We start from the raw sequence: 24413 nt of genomic DNA, 5'->3' as shown, positions 1-24413 counted from the left end.
CAAATATAATATTCTGAATACAATACAAGAATCAGTAACAATGTATAACTGTGGGGATCTCACAATCAGAGATCCTCCTAAGGGTCAATCCTACAAACTGCCGACGCGTTTTCCCCGTATATCAAATAGTATTACGGCTCATCAGGGGATTTGACAGTGTATACAGTGGAGAAACTAGGTGTACCTACACAGATTATTCCATCTCATAGATACACATTACATAAAACAGCAACAGGCAAAGACAGATTGTTAATAAACGGCAAAACATTGCTATGCAAAGCAGTGCAGATATTTTTTGGGGTGCAGTTTTCCTCAGAGGTACAGTACAGACCAACAGTTTGGACCTACCTTCTCATTCAGAGTTTTCTTTATTTTCATGACTATGAAAATTGTAGATTCACACTGAAGGCATCAGAACTATGAATTAACACATGTGGAATTATATACATAACAAAAAAGTGTGAAAATATGTCATATTCTAGGTTCTTCCTTTTGCTTTGATTACTGCTTTGCACACTTTTTCTCTTGATGAGCTTCAAGAGGTAGTCACCTGAAATGGTCTTCCAACAGTCTTGAAGGAGTTCCCAGAGATGCTTAGCACTTGTTGGCCCTTTTTGCCTTCACTCTGTGGTCCAGCTCACCCCAAACCATCTCAATTGGGTTCAGGACCGGTGACTGTGGAGGCCACGTCATCTGGCGCAGCACCCCATCACTCTCCTTCTTGGTCAAATAGCCCTTACACAGCCTGGAGGTGTTTGGGGTCATTGTCCTGTTGAAAAATAAATGATGGTCCAACTAAATGCAAACTGGAAGGAATATCAGCCGCTGCAAGATGCTGTGGTAGACATGCTGGTTCAGTATGCCATTCATTTTGAACAAATCCCCAACCGTGTCACCAGAAAAGCCCCCCCCCCCCCCCACACACACACACACACACACACCATCACACCTCCTCCACCACACCAGCACACATGTGAAGTGAAAACCATTTCAGGTGACTACCTCTTGAAGCTCAACAAGAGAATGCAAAGAGTTTGCAAAGCAGTAATCAAAGCAAGAGGTGGCTACTTTGAAGAACCTAGAATATGACAGATTTTCAGTTGTTTCACACTTTTTTGTTATGTCTATAATTCCACATGTGGTAATTCATAGTTTTGATGCCTTCAGTGTGAATCTACAATATTCATAGTCATGAAAATAAAGAAAACTCTGAATGAGAAGGTGTATCCAAACTATTGGTCTGTACTGTATATAGAAGACTTCATAGATATCTTCATATTGAGATCCTCATTCCTATAGCAAAAGCAAAAGGAAATAGACAAACAATACAATAAAACAAATATTATACTATTGGAAACAAATAGACTGGAACAATCTTCTGATCTATCATGTAAAGTAGTAAAGATGCAGATATAGCTGTTGCATAAATTAATCTCATAGATAGACGTAGTGAGGGAATGTCCGTAGATATACTCTAGATATACAAAGACAAAACGTATAGATCTCCTCACAGCTATCTCTATGTTAGAAAATATTATACATCAGATAAAGGAAAAATGATTTACCTGCAGATGTTATACTCCCCAGTCACCAAGTACACACAAAGCATAGTCTCTGTATATGGCAAACCTGCGGCACTTCACTAGAATAATAAGACAGGTCGACATAAAGATAAGTGAGATGAAGGTAATAAAATGTTATTCAGAACCTACTAGAGCAGTGGTCTTCAACCTGTGGACCTCCAGATTGTCAGGATCCGGACTGGTATGCAGCGAGGACACTGGAGGTGGATCCTCTATGTCAGTGGGGTGATGACGTGGGCCGTACCAGAGGAACGGAATCTAAGGGGTTATTGGCTTTCACCAGAGCCCGCCGCAAAGCGAGATGGACTTGCAGCGGCAGGTAACCCCCAGGTCGTTCCACCCGATAGCGACTCAACCCCAACTGACAGCTGAGACAGGCGCGGTACACAGGGACAAGGCAAGAGCAAGGTCAGGCGTAGCAGAAGGTCAGGGCAGGCAGCAATGGTTCGTAGTCAGGGGCAACGGCAGAGGGTCTGGGTACACAGGCTTGGGAACACACTAAACGCTTTCTCAGGGCACAAGGCAACAAGATCCGGCAAGGACAGGAAGGGGAAGTGGGTTTTTATATACATGGAGCAGATGGAAGCTAATTAGGGTGATTGGGCCAGGCACCAATTAGCGGTGCGCTGGCCCTTTAAATCTGAGAGCCCCGGCGCGCGCGCGCCCTAGAGAGCGGGGCCGCGCGCACCGGGACCAAACAGGAGATCGGAACAGGTGAGTGGGACGGGATGCAATCCGCGAGCGGGCACAACAGAGCAGCGTCTCCGGTCAGCGCCGCCGACCGGAGCGCTGCAGGGCAGAAGACGCCGCGAGCGCTCCGGAGGAGGAGCCGGAGCGCTCGGCGTAACACAGATGTTGCAAAACTACAACTTCCAGCATGCCCGGACAGCCGTTGGCTGTCAGGGCATGCTGGGAGTTGTAGTTTTGCAACATCTGGAGGTCCGCAGGTTGAAGACCACTGTACTAGAGGATCCTAATGAACTTCATAGCCTTTTCTGGATAAAATCCACCGATGTTATGGATAAAATCCACCGATATTATGGATAGATAACCTAGAGGAATCCTTCCAGGACCTACAGACAGCAAATAATATGCTAAAAATAGCCCCTGTACATTGGATCTCACTATTCCTATGTGCTCCATTCAGATATATCTCATTCTTACCCATAGCTGTCCTGGACAAAAGATAAAGCCAGGGAATGCCACCATAGCACAAATGTTGCCTTGTTGGTTGTACTTAAAGGAGTTATCCAAGAAAAAAAACTTTTTTATATATATCAACTGGCTCCAGAAACTTAAACAGATTTGTAAATTACTTCTATTAAAAAATCTTAATCCTTTCAGTACTTATGAGCTTCTGAAGTTAAAGTTGTTCTTTTCTGTCTAAGTGCTCTCTGATGACACGTGTCTCGGGAACCGCCCAGTTTAGAAGCAAATCCCCATAGCAAACCTCTTCTAAACTGGGCGGTTCCCGAGACAGGTGTCATCAGAGAGCACTTAGACAGAAAAGAACAACCTTAACTTCAGAAGCTCATAAGTACTGAAAGTATTAAGATTTTTTAATAGATGTAATTTACCAATCTGTTTAACTTTCTTGAGCCAGTTGATATATAAAAAAAAGTTTTTTCCTTTAAGTACAACCAAATCTATAATAAACATATGCCGCCCTGTCAGCAAACATACCAGTATAACATCAATCAGCCACCGTGATAGAAAAGTGACACCTCCACTGCTATTAGACACCGTCAGTGACCACTACCATCTCCGATCCAGGTTAGCGGCATCTATCCAGTGCCAGAAAAATATCTGCACTGCTTTGCATAGCAATGTTTTGCCGTTTATTAACAATCTGTCTTTGTCTGTTACTGTTTTATGTAATGTGTATCTATGAGATGGAATAATCTGTGTAGGTACACCTAGTTTCTCCACTGTATACGCTGTCAAATCCCCTGATGAGCCATAATACTATTTCATACACGGGGAAACGCGTCGGGAGTTAGTGGGTTTGACCCTTAGGAGGATCTCTGATTGTGAGATCCCTACAGTTATACATTGTTATGATTCTTGAATTGTGTTTAGAATATTATATTTTTATGTGATGGAGTTTTATGACAATTTTGTAATTAAGATAACATTTTAGCTGTAGTTTGGAGATTTTGGTTTGGATTACTTCCTGATCAATTGACTCTTGTGTCCCAGAAAGCAAAATTATTATGATTTTTTGCAAAACAAGCAGATACTGTAATTCACCTGTGTGCCCAAGAAAGTGACGCAGAAAAACAGACATAGGCATGAGAGGGGACAAACGATAGATAGATAGATAGATATGAGATAGATAGATATGAGATAGATAGATAGATAGATATGAGATAGATAGATAGATAGATATGAGATAGATAGATAGATAGCAACAGGAGAATACAGCAGCACACTGCAAGCACAAAGATATACGGTAGATAAAACATGAGTATATAGATGAAACATGAGTATATAGATAGAACATGAAAAGCTATACAGCTGTAATGCAATAAATGAAAATATGAAACTATGAAATTATGAGGTACTTAGCTTGCGAATTTGGCAGCCAAATAGCGTGGACCGTCCCACCACGGTAAGGTGACCTCATTTTGGGACGGACCCTACACTGTGAAAATGCCTCTGTGTGAACAGTTCAGCAGGCATTGCAGGATCTGAAACATCCAAGGCACCTTATATACACCTGATAGAGGTGGGTGGGGTGCAAGAGCCAACATGGAGGTAGCCACTCCCCCGTATGTGTAATACAACCAAAGAATAAGTTGGCCAGCACACAGAATGAGGTCACCTTACCGTGGTGGGACGGTCCACGCTATTTGGCCGCCAAATTCGCAAGCTAAGTATCTAATAATTTCATAGTTTCATATTTTCATTTATTGCACTACAGCTGTATAGCTTTTCATGTTCTATCTATATACTCATGTTTTATCTATATACTCATCTTTCATCTATATCTTTGTGCTAGCAGTGTGCTGCTGTATTCTTGTTGCTGTATATTTAGCCCAGCAGCCTGCACCTGTAAGCCAGGTCCATATAATAGTTTGGAATCAATAGTGCTGGCCAACTTATTCTTTGGTTGTATTACACATACGGGGGAGTGGCTACCTCCATGTTGACTCTTGCACCCTACCCACCTCTATTAGGTGTATATAAGGTGCCTTGGATGTTTCAGATCCTGCAATGCCTGCTGAACTGTTCACACAGAGTCATATTCATAGTGTAGGGTCCATCCCAGAATGAGGTCACCTTACCGTGGTGGGACGGTCCACGCTATTTGGCCGCCAAATTCGCAAGCTAAGTACCTCATAATTTCATAGTTTCATATTTTCATTTATTGCATTACAGCTGTATAGCTTTTCATGTTCTATATACTCATGTTTTATCTATATACTCATGTTTTATCTATATCTTTGTGCTAGCAGTGTGCTGCTGTATTCTCCTGTTGCTGTATATTTAGCCCAGCAGCCTGCACCTGTAAGCCAGGTCTATACAATAGTTTGGAATCAAATAGTGCTGGCCAACTTATTCTTTGGTTAGATAGATAGATAGATATGAGATAGATAGATAAATAGATATGAGATAGATAGATAAATATGAGATAGATAGATAGATATGAGATAGATAGATATGAGATAGATAGTAGATAGATAGATAGATAGATAGATATGAGATAGACAGATAGATATGATATAGAAAGATAGATATGAGATAGATAGAAAGATAGATAGATAGATATGAGATTCGTAGATATGAGATAGATACATAGATAGATATGAGATAGACAGATAGATAGATACATAGATACAATGCAAATAAAAACGGCACAACCAAAATCCAGAGTAAAAAAGAGATTCGGGGTGCCCGCATATCTGGAACCTGGGTCCTCCGGTTCCTTAATCCAGATAAGCAAATACGATGCAGCACTCCACAGGTAGCAAAGAAGGTGGTTTTATTCCATCATGTGCATAGACAACGTTTCACCAGTCTCACACTTGAAAAAGCCAGTGTGAGACTGGTGAAACGTTGTCTATGCACATGATGGAATAAAACCACCTTCTTTGCTACTTGTGGAGTGCTGCATCGTATTTGCTTATCTAGATACATAGATAGATAGATATTAGATAGATAGAAAGATAGATAGATAGGAGATAGATAGATAGATAGATAGATATGAGATTCGTAGATATGAGATAGATACATAGATAGATATGAGATAGACAGATAGATAGATACATAGATAGATATGAGATAGACAGATAGACAGATACATAGATAGATAGATATTAGATAGATAGACAGATAGATAGATAGGAGATAGATAGATAGATAGATAGATAGATAGATTACAGATATCAACTCGCATCTTACTTTTTGTAAATTTTTATAGCCGTAATACTTTTCTAGCCACGATTAAGCCTTGGGACTCACATACACATTCACAAGGGGCCATAAGAAACTGCTGACCTTTTGGCAGATAATAGCTAAATGTTAATGTTTCACTGTAATATTGCTGAATCACAATCTCTTTGCTTAGGAACTGAGGTCGGAAATTGAGCTTGAAGTGTCAGGAGACACCGATGGACTTAACCTTTTCTTCACTGCAAACTGTAACAACAACACAGTCACCCCGAATAGTAAAAAGTGCCAGAGAATCAAGGTCGGAGACAGGGTAAGTGCAACAACAATTTAGAAATAAAAACAGAGAGTTTAATAGAATTAATGGGTCTGCAATGCAGTAATAGATATTTATCAGTTTTCAATCATAACTCTGGGCAACACATCATGAGAGCCACTTCCAAATACATGCAGTTTTAAAAAATTACTGTCATTAAAAGAAACTTTTCACATGTTACGCAGACACGTCAAAAGTTTGGATCAGTTGGGGTCTCATTGCTGAGACCCCCACTGATCTGAAGATACAGCTGGGTAAAGCCTGCTATGTATGACTAGTGCAGGACCTGAAGGAGCAGTGCATGGGACAGGGATTCAATATGCAAAAAAGCTCTGCTCCAAGAGAAAAAAAAAAGGCTCTAATGCCAACTATAGAAGGTAACTTTACTAAAAGTCAATATCTGCCCATTTAAAGAGCTTTAAAGGGGTACTCCGCCCCTAGACATCTTATCCCCTATAAAAAGGATAGGGGAAAATATGTCTGATCGCAGGGGTCCCGCCGCTGGGGACCCCCGCAATCTCGGCTGCGGCACCCAAGTCAACTGGTGCACGGAGTGAACTTCGCTCCGTGCCGGATGACTGGCGATGCGGGGCAGGAGGCTCGTGACATCACAGCCACGCCCCCTGATAACATGAGGGCCACGCACCCTCAATGCAAGTCTATGGGAGGGGGCGTGACAACAGTGCTTTTCTCTACCTGCACCTGCCACTAGGGGGAGCTCTACAAATGTTTGAAGCTCCCAACTGAGTACAGTAGTCCCTCAAATTACAATATTAATTGGTTCCAGAACGACCATTGTATGTTGAAACCATCGTATGTTGAGACCAGAACTCTATTGAAACCCGGTAATTGGTTCTGAAGCTACCAAAATGTCATCCAATAATAGGAAAAAGTAAAATTAAAGACAAATAAGTAGATAACTAATATAGATAAAGCAAATTCTTACAGTGTCTATTTCAGTGTTTCCCAACCAGGGCGCCTCCAGATGTTGCAAAACTACAACTCCCAGCATGCCTGGACAGCCTTTGGCTGTCCGGGCATGCTGGGAGTTGTAGTTTTGCAACAGCTGGAGACACCCTCTTTTGGAAACACTGGTCTATGTAGAGGACAAAAGCTTCTTCAGGGTCCTGTACAGAACCCGCAATGTCCTAAAAAAAGGAAAATGGAACCGCCCTCACCTGGTGTCCAAAGGAGCAGCTAACCCTGGCACAGGTAAAGAGTACAGAACATGTAATACCTCCCTGTACTGTAGGGGGCGCTACCAGACACCAGTCAGTGCATGCACTTCAGTAATACAGGAAGAGAGTACAGAACATGTAATACCTCCCTGTACTGTAGGGGGCGCTACCAGACACCAATCAGTGCATGCATTTCAGTAATACAGGTAAAGAGAACAGAACATGTAATACCTCCCTGTACTGTAGGGGGCACTACCAGACACCAGTCAGTGCATGCACTTCAGTAATACAGATAAAGAGTAGTACAGAACATGTAATACCTCCCTGTACTGTAGGGAGCGCTACCAGACACCAGTAACTGCATGCACTTCAGAAATACAGGTAAAGAGTACAGAACATGTAATACCTCCCTGTACTGTAGGGGGCACTACCAGGCACCAGTCAGTGCATGCACTTCAGTAATACAGGTAAAGAGTACAGAACATGTAATACCTCCCTGTACTGTAGGGGGCGCTACCAGACACCAGTCAGTGCATGCACTTCAGTAATACAGGTAAAGAGTAGTACAGAACATGTAATACCTCACTGTACTGTAGGGAGCGCTACCAGACACCAGTCAGTGCATGCACTTTAGGAATACACAGGTTTTACCAGTGAAATATCCATTCTGATTGGTCGGTTCTTCCAGCCATTGACATGTTTCGCAGATCCCATAGCATTGTATGTTGAGTCTGGTTTCAAGTTACAATGGTCCAGAAAAGACTATTGTATGTTGAAACTATTGTATGTTGAGGCCATTGTAAGTTGAGGGATCACTGTACATTGCAAGCTGTATAAATATTCTATACAGTGAGCTCCTGTAAGTGGTCTATGTATAGCAATAGTTGTATTTTGTGTTTCTTATTTGAACCACTTATAGAGAATGTGCTTTGATGAATAAGACCAAGCTCCTGTCCTGTATTGTGTATACCTACAGGTTTCTTTCAATGTAAATGTGAGCTCAACCTCCTGTGATACCCAAGCAAGGCATATCACAATACGGCCCGTTGGTCTGCAAGACAGCCTGGAGATTGAAATTCAGCCTGAATGTTCCTGTTCCTGTAAGGCTGAGGCTGAAGCGGAGAGCGCGGAGTGCAGCGAGGGAAGCGGCTCTTTAGAATGTGGCGTCTGTGTTTGTAAACCGGGATTTTTAGGAACTCAATGTGAATGTGACGAAGCATCGCTGAACAACAGCGCGTGTAAAGAACTGGATACCTGTTCTGGACGGGGGGAGTGCTTCTGTGGACAATGTATTTGTAATCCCTCAGTCTACGGACGGGTTTACGGACTTCGTTGTGAATGTGATGACTTTTCATGTGTGAGGCACGGAGGACTTATTTGTGGAGGTAAATTTTAGGCACTAAAAGAAATGTCTTGTTAAAAATATAAAAGATCAAAAATATGACAAAAAGTACAATAGTTAAAGCGGTACTCCAGTAAAAAAAAAAAAAAAAGGTGTAAACTACTTCCATTTAAAAATCTTAAAGGGGTTCTCCGGTGGTTAGACATCTTATCCCCTATCCAAAGGATAGGGGATAAGATGACTGATCGAAGGAGTCCCGCCCATGATCTTGCACATGGCACCCCGTTTGTAATCAGTCCCCAGAGCTGTCACGCCCCCTCCCATAGGCTTGCATTGAGGGGCGGAGCGTGACGTTACACGGGGGCGGAGCGTGACGTTACACGGGGGCGGAGGCGTGACGTCACACGGGGGTGGAGGCGTGACGTCACACGCCGCCGGCCCTGTGGTCGCCGGTAATCAGACCCGGAGCGAACACGCTCCGGGGACTGATAACAAACGGGGGGCCGAATGGATAGGGGATAAGATGTCTAAGCACTGGAGAACACCTTTAATCCTTCCAGTAGTTATCATCTGCTATATGCTACAGAGGAAGTTCTTTTCTTTTTGAATTTCCTTTCTGTCTGCCCACAGTGCTCTCTGCTGACACCTCTGTCCATGTCAGGAACTGTCCAGAGCAGAATGGGTTTACTATCTTCCGTCACAAAATGACGGCCGTTATTAATAACGGGCTATAACGGGTTAAAACGGCTATTAGAAAAATCCTATAGACTATAATGGGATTTTCTAACGGGCGTATAGGATTTTGTAACTGCCGTAAGCAGCTGATTTTCAGACGGAATTTCGTACGGATCTTTAAAACTGAGTAATTTTGTATTGTGAAAGAAGCCTAAGCTGCAATTGCTGGGGTTCTGGTTTCAGGAATATCCATGGTCGATCACTGAAGACATGGTTGGACTGGGTCCAGCAGAGAGACCCCGCTTTATGATGTCTATGATGACCTAATAGGGCATAGAAGGGGTTGTCTATATAAATAATTATATTATTAATTCAAATTAAATATAATTTTACGTTATATTAACCTTTTTTTTTTTTTATCCATTTCTATCCTGGTTCTTTTTACTTCCCTATATATTTTTTCAGTTCACTATCAATATATCTAACAAATAAGGTAAAAAAAATTAAATCAAGGTAATTGACTTTAAAGCGTTGCTATCATTTTGGCCAGCGACAGAATATGCGTGAAACTAAAAGTTCTATCCTGTTGCCTAAGACTAACGCCGAAACTCACATAATCAGACGGACTGCCTGATGTTACATCCCGGAAGTTCCATTCAAAGTTTATGGGACTTCAAAGATGGAACATTAGGCAGTTCGCTAGCCTAGAGAAACGAGATAACGGTGTTAGTTTCACCCGTATCCTGCCACCAACCGAAACAATAGTAACGCTTTAACAGAAAATAAAAAAAAGATTAAAGAGTACCTGTCATCAAACCATATTTTCTAAACTAACTCAGATTATATTCCCTAACTACTCCTAACACCCTTCCTGCCCTTAAAAAAAAATTACGAGCTTTATAAACCTCTGTATCATACCTTTCCCCTTGCTCACATTGTGTGAGCTCCCGGCAGGAGAAAGTGGGCGTTCCCCAGCAGATGTGATGTCACTGAAGCCTGTGAGAGCTGTGCCTCGCCATGCCCCATCATGCACCGCATCCACTTCCTGAGTTTGGACTTCTGCAAGTCTGGGTGGAGACCAAACTAACTGTTTGGTCTCCACCCAGTGACCATTTTTCAATCACATTAAAAACATATAAAGGTTACATAGTTACATAGTTAGTACGGTCGAAAAAAGACATACGTCCATCAAGTTCAACCAGGGAATTGAAGGGTAGGGGTGTGGCGTGAAATTGGGGAAGGGATGAGATTTTATATTTCTTCATAAGCATTAATGTTACTTTGTTCCAGGAATGTATCGAATACTGTTTTAAAGCTGTTAATTTTTCCTGCTATGACCAGTTCCTGAGGTAGACTGTTCCATAAATTCACTGTTCTCATGGTAAAGAAGGCGTGTCGCCCCTTGAGACTAAACTTTTTCTTCTCCAGACGGAGGGAGTGCCCCCTCGTCCTTTGGGGGGTTTAACCTGGAACAGTTTTTCTCCATATTTTTTGTATGGGCCATTAATATACTTATATACGTTTATCATATCCCCCCTTAAACGTCTCTTCTCAAGACTAAACAATTGTAACTCCTTTAATCGCTCCTCATAGCTAAGATGTTCCATGCCCCATATTAGTTTAGTTGCGCGTCTCTGCACCCTCTCCAGCTCCACAGTGTCCCTTTTATGGACAGGTGCCCAAAACTGAACAGCATATTCCAGGTGAGAATTTTAACAGCAAGAAAATAGCAAAGTGGCTTATAATAACATAAGGAACAATAATAAAAAATTTGGTTTGGTGACAGGTATGCTTCAAAAATGTTTACAAATTTATATAAACAGATCTGTCAAAAATAAATGTATAGTTGATTTTAAAAAGCTTTCTGTTCCTTCCTGTAAAAAATTGCAAAAAGGTTATGTCAAACCTAGTTTTAGTACAGATGAAAGAGGTGTTACCTTGATCAATTCCCATTAACCATTTTTTTTTAACCATTACAGTTTTCTAAAAGTCGCAGTTGGTAAATCCCCGACCACTGCAAAAAGCTAACCATGCCGCACTACATTCAATACAGTTTGTTAAATGAGTAAATGTTCGCCTTCTTACCACCTAAACAACTATGTAAAACCAATGATCCCCCTCCCCCCCCCCCCCCCCGCCCCATTGTACATGGCCACCTCTCTTCCAATATCAAGAAGAGGATTATTCTTCTGGTCATCACAGTTTGCATTTTAGTTTTGGTACCCCAAGGTCTAAATGGTAAAACTCTTTTCAAAAACTTTTTTGCCTAAAAAAAAGTCTTGTATTTGTAGGTCGGCTATGCTATATTTTTACAATTCTAAGGGTGCGTTCACACTGAGTAATTCAAGAGGGATTTAGTCAAGTAATTTCTCTTGAATTCTCCGCTTAGAAATAATTAACATCTGCTTTGCCATTGACTACAATGTATTTTACTCTGCACTGTTCACACTGCGTAAATTCCGCTTGCATGATTCCACGGCGGAATTCCGTTATGCTAGAAGAAAGAACATGTTCATTCTTCTTGCGGAATATGCGAGCAGAAGTCCATTGAAGTCAATGGTAAAAAAAAATTCAGCTTGAAATAGTTTCCGCATGGAATTCGCGCAGAAATTCCGCACGAAAATAAATAAATAAATAAAAAGGGAAATTCCAAGTGGTGGTTGTAGTCCAGCAAAAAATAAATAAAAAAACAACTGTTTCCTTCTATACTCCGCACGGAAAATCTGTGCAGAATTCCACGTTAATTCTGCATGATTTTCGTGCAAATTCCGCGCGGAAAAAAAAGGTAAATTCCACGGCTGAATTTTTATGCGAGGATTCCTCTCCTATTCCTCAGTGTGAACGCACCCTAAGAAGGACAACGACTGAAGCCGCCATTACAGCTCCCATCCAGAGTCACATATCAGTTATGGGCAGGGAAGGATTGTTGGGCATTATAGTTGTGGAGTCACTGGCTCTGGAACTAATACTAGTACTAGTAATGGTAAAACAATGAATCTTCTTATTGTATTATTATGGTATAGGTCATGGTATCTGTGATTGTGGAGAATGCATCTGTCAAAGCGGCTGGACCGGACAATACTGCAACTGCACAACAAGTATCGACTCCTGCATCTCCGAAACGGGAACCCTATGCAGCGGGAGAGGTCGATGTGAATGTGGCCGATGCATCTGTAACAGCCCGGGGGTATCTGGAGATACCTGTGAAAAGTGCCCGACCTGTGGGGACCCCTGCAGCTCCCAAAGGTAAAAGATTAATCTTTTAATTTATTATTTTAGAGGTAAATTTCATCTACAGATAAACCACTATTTTTCTTTCAGCCTTTGGCTGTTTCCCAACCAGGCTGCCTCCGGCTGTTGCAAAACTACAACTCCCAGCATGCCCGGACAGCCTTCGGCTGTCCAGGCATGCTGGGAGTTGTAGTTTTGCAACGGCTAGCGGCACCCTGGTTGGAAAACACTGCTTAAAGGGGTACTCCACTGGAAAACATTTTATTTTAAATCAACTGGTGCCAGAAAGGTAAACAGATTTGTAAATTACTTGCATTAAAAAATTTTAATCCTTCCAGTACTTATCAGCTGCTGTATGTTCCACAGGAAGTTCTTTTCTTTTTGACTTTCTTTTCTGTCTGACCACAGTGCTCTCTGCTGACACCTCTGTCCATTTTAGGAACTGTCCAGAGCAGGAGAGGTTTGCTATGGGGATTTGCTCCTGCTCTGGAAAGTTCCTAAAATGGACAGAGGTGTCAGCAGAGAGCACTGTGGTCAGACAGAAAGGAAATTTCAAAAAGAAAAGAACTTCCTTTGGATCATAACAGCAGCTCATAAGTACTGGAAGGATTAAGATTTTTTAATAGAAGTAACCTACAAATCTGTTTAACTTTCTGGCACCAGTTGATTTAAAAAAAAAATGTTTTCCAGTGGAGTACCCCTTTAATGTATTATATTTGCAAAAAAAAAATGCATTTGTATGTACAGTGATCCCTCAACTTATAATGGCCTCAGGTTACAATATTTTAACATACAATGGTCTTTCCTGGACCACAGTGAATCCGATTAATCAAAGTCCCTGGTAAAGATCCTATGTTATTAAATTGCATGCACTGATTTTATGCCTAGTAGCACCTCCCTACAGTATAGTGCGGTACTGTACCAATTTAAGGGGTTCTCCACCCAAATCTTTTATTTTTCCACTATGCCCTGGCTGCCAATATTAAAATAATAAACTTTAACTTACTTTCCGCCATTCCCCCAGTGCCGCCGATATCAGTCTCCCGTCCTCTGGTTCCGGTCTTCTTCCTGGTTTTGGGGCCAACACGCAACACTGCGTTCATCTAAACACCAGCTGCAGCGATGTCCTGCTTCGCCAGTCAAAGTGCGATGTAATGGGCCCCAAAATCAGGAAGAAAGATGAGCCTGGGCCCGTTACACCACACTGCCGATCAGCCTATCACCAGCTGAGTAGGGACATCGCTGCGGCCGGTGTTTAGATAAACGCAGTGTGACGCATTGTGCCAGGTACCAGGGGAGCTACAGAAGGTAAATTTTAATCAATTATTTTAATGGCATATAGGAGAAATAAAAAATTTGGCAAGAGTACCCCTTTAATATTGTAACGTGAAGGACCGCTGTATGCTGTTCCTATGCCCAGGTGGACTCCAAACTGTAAACCTCCAGCTGTTGCCAAATGCCAACTCCCAGCATGCCCTTGGGCATGGTCTAATGCAGTGCTCTCCAAACTGTAGGCCCCTAAATGTTGCAAAATGACAGCTCCCAGAATGCCCGGAGTTGTCTTTTTGCAAAATCAGGAGGTCCGCAGTTTGGAGACCACTGAAATTAACCATAAGGGCCCAGGGGCGGACATATCACTTGTTCAGCCGGTTCGGCTGCACAGGGGCCCAGCGTGTTAGGGGGCCCCCCTAGTAGCCCAGGTCACAGCCTGGGCCTCACAGTCTGGGCCCCTGCAGGGCCCCCTGCCAGTACTTCATACTCTATGCTGCAGCAACAGGTCCCGGACCTGCCGCTGACAGCAGTAATTTACCTCGGCCGGGCGAGAGGACAGGCCAGGGGCTGATGGGAACAGACGTGCCCCGTGCAGGCACGCACGTCTGTTCCAAGCCCCTGATGTCACGTGTCATGGCCTCTGACCCCGGCAGAAGCGACAGGAGCAGCAAACCCTCCCGCCTCACAGCCGCATCACTGAACAGATAAGGTGAGGAGAGCAACGGTCGGGTGCAGGGCGGTGGGGGGAGGGGATTGTAATGATGATAAAGGGGACAGGAGGGGTGTTGAAGAGGTTGGTGGTGTAATGATAAGAAGGATTGGGGGTCTGGGAGAGCGTAGTGTTGATAAGGAGGACCAGAGGGGGGGGTCAGGGGTGTAGTGATTAGGGGGTTTAATGTTGATGAGAAGGACTGGGGGGGTGTCAGCTGTGTAATACTGATGAGGTGCTTAAGGTATATGAGGTGATGAGGAGACTGAGGATGGAGTGCATGGGGTGATGAGGAGACTGAAGATGGAGTGCATGGGGTGAGGAGGAGACTGAGGATGGAGTGCGTGGGGTGTATGAGGTGATGAGGAGACTGAGGATGGAGTGCATGGGGAGTATGGGGTGATGAGGAGACTGAGGATGGAGTGCATGGGGAGTATGGGGTGATGAGGAGACTGAGGATGGAGTGCATGGGGAGTATGAGGTGATGAGGAGACTGAGGATGGAGTGCATGGGGTGTATGGGGTGATGAGGAGACTGAGGATGGAGTGCATGGGGAGTATGAGGTGATGAGGAGACTGAGGATGGAGTGCATGGGGAGTATGGGGTGATGAGGAGACTGAGGATGGAGTGCATGGGGTGATGAGGAGACTGAGGATGGAGTGCGTGGGGTGTATGGGGTGATGAGGAGACTGAGGATAGAGTGCGTGGGGTGTATGGGGTGATGAGGAGACTGAGGATGGGGTGCGTGGGGTGTATGGGGTGATGAGGAGACTGAGGATGGAGTGCGTGGGGTGATGAGGAGACTGAGGATGGAGTGCATGGGGTGATGAGGAGACTGAGGATGGGGTGCGTGGGGTGTATGGGGTGATGAGGAGACTGAAGATGGAGTGCATGGGGTGATGAGGAGACTGAGGATGGAGTGCATGGGGTGATGAGGAGACTGAGGATGGAGTGCGTGGGGTGATGAGGAGACTGAGGATGGAGTGCGTGGGGTGATGAGGAGACTGAGGATGGAGTGCGTGGGGGTGTATGGGGTGATGAGGAGACTGAGGATGGAGTGCATGGGGTGATGAGGAGACTGAAGATGGAGTGCATGGGGTGAGGAGGAGACTGAGGATGGAGTGCGTGGGGTGATGAGGAGACTGAGGATGGAGTGCGTGGGGTGTATGGGGTGATGAGGGGACTGAGGATGGGGTGCGTGGGGTGTATGGGGTGATGAGGAGACTGAAGATGGGGTGTATGGGGTGATGAGGAGACCGAGGATGGGTTGTGTGGGGTGTATGGGGTGATGAGGAGACTGAGGATGGAGTGCATGGGGTGATGAGGAGACTGAGGATGGAGTGCATGGGGTGATGAGGAGACTGAGGATGGAGTGCGTGGGGTGTATGGGGTGATGAGGAGACTGAGGATAGAGTGCGTGGGGTGTATGGGGTGATGAGGAGACTGAGGATGGGGTGCGTGGGGTGTATGGGGTGATGAGGAGACTGAGGATGGAGTGCGTGGGGTGATGAGGAGACTGAGGATGGAGTGCATGGGGTGATGAGGAGACTGAGGATGGGGTGCGTGGGGTGTATGGGGTGATGAGGAGACTGAAGATGGAGTGCATGGGGTGATGAGGAGACTGAGGATGGAGTGCATGGGGTGATGAGGAGACTGAGGATGGAGTGCGTGGGGTGATGAGGAGACTGAGGATGGAGTGCGTGGGGTGATGAGGAGACTGAGGATGGAGTGCGTGGGGGTGTATGGGGTGATGAGGAGACTGAGGATGGAGTGCATGGGGTGATGAGGAGACTGAAGATGGAGTGCATGGGGTGAGGAGGAGACTGAGGATGGAGTGCGTGGGGTGATGAGGAGACTGAGGATGGAGTGCGTGGGGTGTATGGGGTGATGAGGGGACTGAGGATGGGGTGCGTGGGGTGTATGGGGTGATGAGGAGACTGAAGATGGGGTGTATGGGGTGATGAGGAGACCGAGGATGGGTTGTGTGGGGTGTATGGGGTGATGAGGAGACTGAGGATGGAGTGCATGGGGTGATGAGGAGACTGAGGATGGAGTGCATGGGGTGATGAGGAGACTGAGGATGGAGTGCGTGGGGTGTATGGGGTGATGAGGAGACTGAGGATAGAGTGCGTGGGGTGTATGGGGTGATGAGGAGACTGAGGATGGGGTGCGTGGGGTGTATGGGGTGATGAGGAGACTGAGGATGGAGTGCGTGGGGTGAAGAGGAGACTGAGGATGGAGTGCATGGGGTTATGAGGAGACTGAGGATGGGGTGCGTGGGGTGTATGGGGTGATGAGGAGACTGAAGATGGAGTGCATGGGGTGATGAGGAGACTGAGGATGGAGTGCATGGGGTGATGAGGAGACTGAGGATGGAGTGCGTGGGGTGATGAGGAGACTGAGGATGGAGTGCGTGGGGTGATGAGGAGACTGAGGATGGAGTGCGTGGGGTGTATGGGGTGATGAGGAGACTGAGGATGGAGTGCATGGGGTGATGAGGAGACTGAAGATGGAGTGCATGGGGTGTATGGGGTGATGAGGAGACCGAGGATGGGTTGTGTGGGGTGTATGGGGTGATGAGGAGACTGAGGATGGGTTGTGTGGGGTGTATGGGGTGATGAGACTGAGGATGGGGTGCGTGGGGTGATGATTAGACTGAGAATGGGTTGTGTGGGGTGTATGGGGGGATGAGACTGAGGATGGGGTGCGTGGGGTGTATGGGGTGATGAGGAGACTGAGGATGGAGTGTATGGGGTGATTCAGTGGTGTATCGTGGTTGGCAGTATTATATTGATAGAGTACAGTGGTTGGCAGTATTATATTCAGGGGTACAGTGGTTGGCAGTATTATATTCAGGGGTACAGTGGTTGGCAGTATTTAGGGAGTACAGTGGTTGGCAGTATTATATTCAGGGGTACAGTGGTTGGCAGTATTATATTCAGGGGTACAGTGGTTATCAGTATTATATTCAGGGGTACAGTGGTTATCAGTATTATATTCAGGGGTACAGTGGTTATCAGTATTATATTCAGGGGTACAGTGGTTGGCAGTATTCAGGGGGTACAGTGGTTGGCAGTATTATATTCAGGAGTACAGTGGTTGGCAGTATTATATTCAGGGGTACAGTGGTTGGTAGTATTATATTCAGGGGTACAGTGGTTGGTAGTATATTCAGCGGTACAGTGGTTGGCAGTATTATATTCAGGGGGTACAGTGGTTGGCAGTATTATATTCAGGGGTACAGTGGCTGGCAGTATTCAGGGGGTACAGTGGTTGGCAGTATTCAGGGGTACAGTGGTTGGCAGTATTATATTCAGGGGTACAGTGGTTGGCAGTATTATATTCAGGGGGTACAGTGGTTGGCAGTATTATATTCAGGGGTACAGTGGTTGGCAGTATTCAGGGGTTACAGTGGTTGGCAGTATTCAGGGGTTACAGTGGTTGGCAGTATTATATTCAGGGGTACAGTGGTTGGCAGTATTATATTCAGGGGTTACAGTGGCTGGCAGTATTCAGGGGGTACAGTGGTTGGCTGTATTATATTCAGGGGTACAGTGGTTGGCAGTATTCAGGGGGTACAGTGGTTGGCAGTATTATATTCAGGGGTACAGTGGTTGGCAGTATTCAGGGGGTACAGTGGTTGGCAGTATTATATTCAGGGGTACAGTGGTTGGCAGTATTCAGGGGGTACAGTGGTTGACAGTATTATATTCAGGGGTACAGTGGTTGGCAGTATTCAGGGGTACAGTGGTTGGCAGTATTATATTCAGGGGTACAGTGGTTGGCAGTATTATATTCAGGGGTACAGTGGTTGGCAGTATTCAGGGGGTACAGTGGTTGGCAGTATTATATTCAGGGGTACAGTATTTGGCAAGGTTATAATGATTATTGTCATCATACAGAGGATGAGGATCTACTGACAAATTAAGGAACCAATGATGTCCAGGTGTCAGACTCTGCAGAGAAGATGGAAGAAATCCTGGTGTCTGGACCAGATGAAGAAGAAAAGTAAAGACAACAGAGAAGACGTCACTCAGGTCAGTGATATTGTGTATTTTCCTAACTGTCCCATCAGAACTGTAGTCACTGATATCATTGTGTAGTCTCCTGACTGTCCCATCAGCTGCAGTCACTTCAGACATGATGGGAGTTGCAGCTTTCCAACATCTCGGGAGCCACTTGAACCAAGGTGATTGGTGGGGGTCCCATGAGTCAGACCCCCACCATAAAAATGGTCTGTTTATTTTAAAATGCCTGGGCCTATTTTTGGTCCCAGTCTGGCCCTGCCTGTAAGTCACTTCTATCATTAAGGATAAGGGGGTGCCAAGGGGTGTCGTGCTAAGTCCAGGGGTGCGAATGTAAAGGGGAGCACTGCCCTCTGCCTCCCAGCTAGATACGGGTCAGGCTGACCTGGGGGAGTACTCACTGGGCCGCACACTGAGAGGGACAGGGGCCACCTGGAGCCCACCTCAGGAGCCGTTCCATCCACCTGTGGTGGACAAGGCAAGTGGCGACACTACACGCGCAGGGCAAGTGGAGGCCCTCCGCTGGGGTCTAGGTACATGAGGGGGCACAGTGCTGTGGGGGGGGGGGGGGGGGGCCAGGCACATTCTTTGCACAGGGGCCCTCTGCTGTCTGTGTCCGCCCCTGTAAGGGCCTATAGAAAAAATATAATATTATAGGCCCAGATTTATCAAACTGTGTGAGAGAAAAAATGGTGGAGATTTTCCCACAGCGACCAATCACAGCTCAGGCTTCACTTTACCAGAGCTCGTTAGCTGAGCTGTGATTGGTCGCTGTGGGAAAATCTTCACCATTTTTTCTCTCACACAGTTTGATAAATCTGGGCCTATAATATTATATTTTTTATATAGGCCCTTATGGTAAATTTTTTCTCTCACAGTTTGATACATCTGGGCCATAGTAGTCTATGAAGACTTGTTTGGCAGGTTCCCCAAAATGTAATTTTATTTTTGCTGTCACCAGTGATCTACATTGTTGGATACATTTGACGTAGATAAATAGGAATTGAATTTAAGATGCAAATGCAAAAGCAAATTGTCTGCAACTCACGAAGACCAATACATCATCGCCTAGACAGATGTGTAAAATCCGGGACTGTCCTTGGATATTAACAACCAGAAATTGGAAATTTTGTATTCTAACAATGGGATTCGAGATTTTGTGATTTCATCTATCTCGAATACACACAAAAAACAGAATATAAATTGATATGCATACACACATTATATATATATATATATATATATATATATATATATATATATATCTATATATATATATCTCAAACTAATAAAAAATGGGTAAAACCCCAAATGGATAATGGGGTGAAAATCCTGTCATAGTAGATCTCTGTATGTCTGAAAAGGATAGCTGCTACATATAAAAAATCTAAGAAAGTGGAAATCATGCCAAATCATGTGACTCAATCACAAAGTGTACAGTGCATATATATATATAATTAATATTAAAGTGCACAAACGCCATATAAATGGGAGTATAAACATATGAAAAAAAGTATAAATAGTAGAAAACAAAACACAATAAAGGCCCCTTTCACACTACCGTTATCCTCCTGTAAAAACCTCCATTATGAACTACTGTCAGATAGTCCTGAAAACGGGCGTCAAAAGACCTCACTCATGTCAATGGGATTTTTTGACCATCCTTTAGCATCAGTTAGGTCCCGTTGTGACTATCGTCCGTTATTTTTTACGGCACAAAAGACGGTGCATACACAAAAATAACGGTGGAATGACGGACATTAAAATTTAACATTGAAGTGTATGGGTGACGGATGTTTGTTAATTTTATGTTCCATTATGATCCGTTATTGCTACTGAGTATGCTCAGTACAGCATCACAACCAGGAAGTCACATGGAAATAAAATAACGGGCATAACATAATGGATTATAATGGGTGATGTCACATGTCCGTTATTTTGACAGAATGTTGATTTTCCATCAAAATTGGCCATCAGTTATCATCCTTTGTATTCAGTTACTTCATCCATTTTTTTCAAGACCCGTTATTGCTAAATAACGGGTGTCAGATTGCAGGAACATAACGGTAGTGTGAAAGAAGCCTAAATATATAGCAGCAACAGATTCATACAGTGCCCAGGACTCACCCAAGCCCCACACCAAACCTCAGACATGTTTCGCCAGGAGAGGCTTTATCAAGCTTTTATTAATTGGAGATATATATTCATAACAATTTATATTCAGTTTTTTTTGTGGGTATTCTAGCACTATTCTTATACATACTTTTTTATTAATAAAAAAATACATATTTTTCATCAAATTTATCTTTCATTATTCTTTTGGGGGTTATATTTTGGTGCACATATATATTGGGCTTTTCTTTTTTTTAACCCCTTACAACACATTATCATTTGAGCCTACATTCAGAAAGGATTTTATTGGTAAAACTCTAGACGTATCCCCCAATGGCTCCTATTAGGTCAATGGCGGTGGAGCTCGGTAGAACGTAGTTCATGCACTTTGTATAACCACAGGAATGCATGTGAAGAAATAACACTGCCGCTATGTGGAGTTTTATAGTCCCCTCCCCGTGTATGAGAACCTGAAGCGAAGGTCCTGTCAGTGAACGCACTCAACGTATTCCCAGGGCTGTCCAATATACCAGATCTTTTCATGAACGTGTTGAGTTGAAAACATCTCCGATGAATTCGGAGCCTTCAGGCATTGACAAGGCCAAGGTCACAAGTCAAGACGTGACATCTTAGTTCTCCGAAAAATAAAAAAAATTACTATGCATGAGATTCAGGTACGATGACTAAAGCGCCATTAATTATACGGGAACGTCTGAGTTATGTAGCCTGCAGGACTGTCTAGAAAACATATGGAAGGACGGAGAGAGATGGGAGACAAGAGGTGGGGGAAGGGGGGGGGGGAGTTTATCAGGCTATTTTTTAGGACAATGAATATCATATGCGCACAGGAGAACTTTTGACTTTTTGTGTATATTGGCGTTTTATGGCGCTGGTTGACAGGCGGAGATGAATGGACTGTGTGCGTTACTTTCTGCAGGCCCTGTGTTGAATGCCATCTGTTTTCCGAAGAGCAGCAACTGGGAGTATGTGCAGAGACATGTAACCTGATGGATGCTACAGTCAGCAAGGAGGACGGACCTGGGAATCCAGAAAGTAAGCCTATAATTGCGTACGATGGGCGTGTGTGAACAATTCCCTGAAATGTTTAAGCTTATGACGTCTTCCTATCTGATGGTCCACCGGGAAACGTATAAATAAAATTCACAATCCTGCACTAGTCACTATCATAAGGGAATGAAGAGTGTAGGGCAGTGTTTCCTAACCAGTGTGCCTCCAGCTGTTGCAAAACTACAACTTTCAGCATGCCCGGACAGCCAACGGCTGTCCGGGCATGCTGGAAGTTGTAGTTTTGCAACAGCTGGAGGCACACTGGTTAGGAAACACTGGTGTAGGGACCATGGGACCATTTATCAAAACCTGTGTAAAGGAAGAGCGGTGCAGTTGCCCATAGCAACCAATCAGATTGCTCCTTTCATTTTTCAGAGCCCTTTTCAAAAAAGGAAAGAAGCAATCTGATTGGTTGCTATGGGCAACTGTACCACTCTTCCTCTACACAGGTTTTGGTAAATTTTCTCCCTATATGCTGCCATACTCTCCCCAAATAACCATACCATACAGTGCCTAATCATAATGCCCAATAACCGTGCCAAGTGTTTGCTAAATACAGTTTCCAAAATAATCTTCCTATACAGTGCCCCCTCATCGCTATACAGTTCAGAAATAATAGGCATACGGTGCTTAAAAGGGTTATCCAGGAAAAAACTTGAGATATATATATATATATATATATATAAATATATATCAACTGTCTCCAGAAAGTTCAACATATTTGTAAATTACTTCTATTAAAAAATCTTAATCCTTTCAGTACTTATGAGCTGCTGAAGTTGAGCTGTTCTTTTCTGTCTAAGTGTTCTCCGGTGACACGTGTCTCGGGAACCTCCCAGAAGCAAATCCCCATAGCAAACCTCTTCTACTCTGTGCAGTTCCCGAGACAAGCAGAGATGTCAGCAGAGAGCACTGTTGCCAGACAGAAAACAACAACTCAACTTCAGCAGCTGAAAATTATTGAAAGGATTAAGATTTTTTAATAGAAGTGATTTACAAATCTGTTTAACTTTCTGGAGCCAGTTGATATTAAAAAAAAGTTTTTTCCTGGAATATCCCTTTAAAAAACAGAGCCACACAATTTCCTAGTAAACTCCACAATACAATGATTAAAGGGGTGCGCCAGGATTTTTTTTTGTCAGCACTTGTTATAATACAGTGTCATTTGCTTCTATTAATTCCGTACGCTGTTTTGTCCCGTTTTAATGCACCCGGTAGCAGAGGCGTAGCTTGTAGCTTCTAGGCCCCTTTGCAAAATATGCAACAAGGCCCCATACGCCAATTATATTACTGGTCTCTAATGGGGCAGATGTGCTTTGGGGCCCCCTTAGTTCCAGGGCCCCGGAGCGACTGCTACCTCTATAGTGCAAATCTTTTTATTTTACTGTTGTCTCTGATCTTTCCAGCATTCCATGTGGCCAGAGACAATGGGGGAGATATATCAAAACCTGTCCAGAGGAAAAGTTGTCCAGTTGCCCATGACAACCAATCAGATCGCTTCTTTCATTTTTAACAAGGCCTGTGCAAAATGAAAGAAGCGATCTGATTGGTTGCTATGGGCAACTGGACAACTTTTCCTTTGCACAGCTTTTGATAAATCTCCCCCAATGGCCCTGATTTACTAAGAGTGTTGTGTAGGTTTCTTTTTGGGTTTTAATTCCCTAAAATTTATTTTCCACAGTATACTAAGGTTTCCCGACATTTTCAACTTTCCCTACATTTTGCTTTTTTTTACACCTGCTCTGATCTGTGGGGTTTTCCTCAGCTCAAATCCACCACATTTTCTGTGGAAACCTTAAATATGTTGGGGTTTTGTGAATATGTCGGGAACACTCCCCTTTTCGGTGACCATGCCCCCTTTCCCCAGCGGTCACACCCCTTTTTCGGATTTTCTTAGCAAAATGGAGAGTTAGTCGGGTTTTATCAATTCTGGTGCAAATTATGGCGCAAACAGAATTTCTGGCGCAATGTGCCAGAATCTGGCGCACAACCCGACAAAACATGTCGGGTTTGCAATAGTAAATGAGGGCCAATATGTCATTAGTCACATGATGTCCAGGGGCCATGGCTATCCTGCAGTGGGTGGGTGGAGTGGAGCATTAATAAATCTCTTCCATCATGATATCCACCCACCCACTACAGCATAGCCATGCCCCCTGGAGACCATGTGACTTATGACATTGTTTCTGGCAGCATGGAATTCTGGGAAAGGTCAGAGACAACAGTAAAATAAAAAGACTTGCACTACAGCACTTCCGGATGTGAATAAAAATGGGACAGAGCGGCGCACAGAGGTAATAGAACCATATTACACAGTACAGTGGTCCCTCAACATACGAGGGTAATTCGTTCCAAACGACCCATCGTTTGTCGAATCCATCGTATGTTGAGGGATCCATGCAATGTAAAGTATAGGAAGCTGTACTCACCTGTCCCCGTCGCTCCGGACCAGGTCCTCACCGCTCCCGATGCTGTGCCAGGGGCTACCGATGCTGTCCCGCTGCTCCGGT

The 24413-nt window shown here is 44.2% G+C and overlaps 1 protein-coding gene across 2 annotated transcripts in view; it reads left to right on the top strand.

Annotated features, from left to right (window-relative positions):
* Positions 1 to 24413, top strand: part of ITGB6 (integrin subunit beta 6) — a 163321-nt gene that overhangs the window by 113775 nt on the left and 25133 nt on the right. For both annotated transcript variants that reach the window (XR_008846878.1, XM_056533687.1), the window contains 4 exons: positions 6154 to 6288; positions 8446 to 8854; positions 12510 to 12732; positions 21773 to 21888. Coding sequence is in view for 1 of the 2 variants with exons in the window: in XM_056533687.1 (XP_056389662.1) it covers positions 6154 to 6288; positions 8446 to 8854; positions 12510 to 12732; positions 21773 to 21888 (883 nt within the window). In the remaining variant the exon portion in view is untranslated. The remainder of the gene's footprint in view (positions 1 to 6153; positions 6289 to 8445; positions 8855 to 12509; positions 12733 to 21772; positions 21889 to 24413) is intronic.

This window comes from Hyla sarda, chromosome 8 (genome assembly GCF_029499605.1).
Source record: "Hyla sarda isolate aHylSar1 chromosome 8, aHylSar1.hap1, whole genome shotgun sequence".
Classification (NCBI taxonomy): Eukaryota; Metazoa; Chordata; class Amphibia; order Anura; family Hylidae; genus Hyla; species Hyla sarda.
Note: the sequence above shows the minus strand (reverse complement) of the source record. Positions and strands in the feature narration are given on the sequence as shown.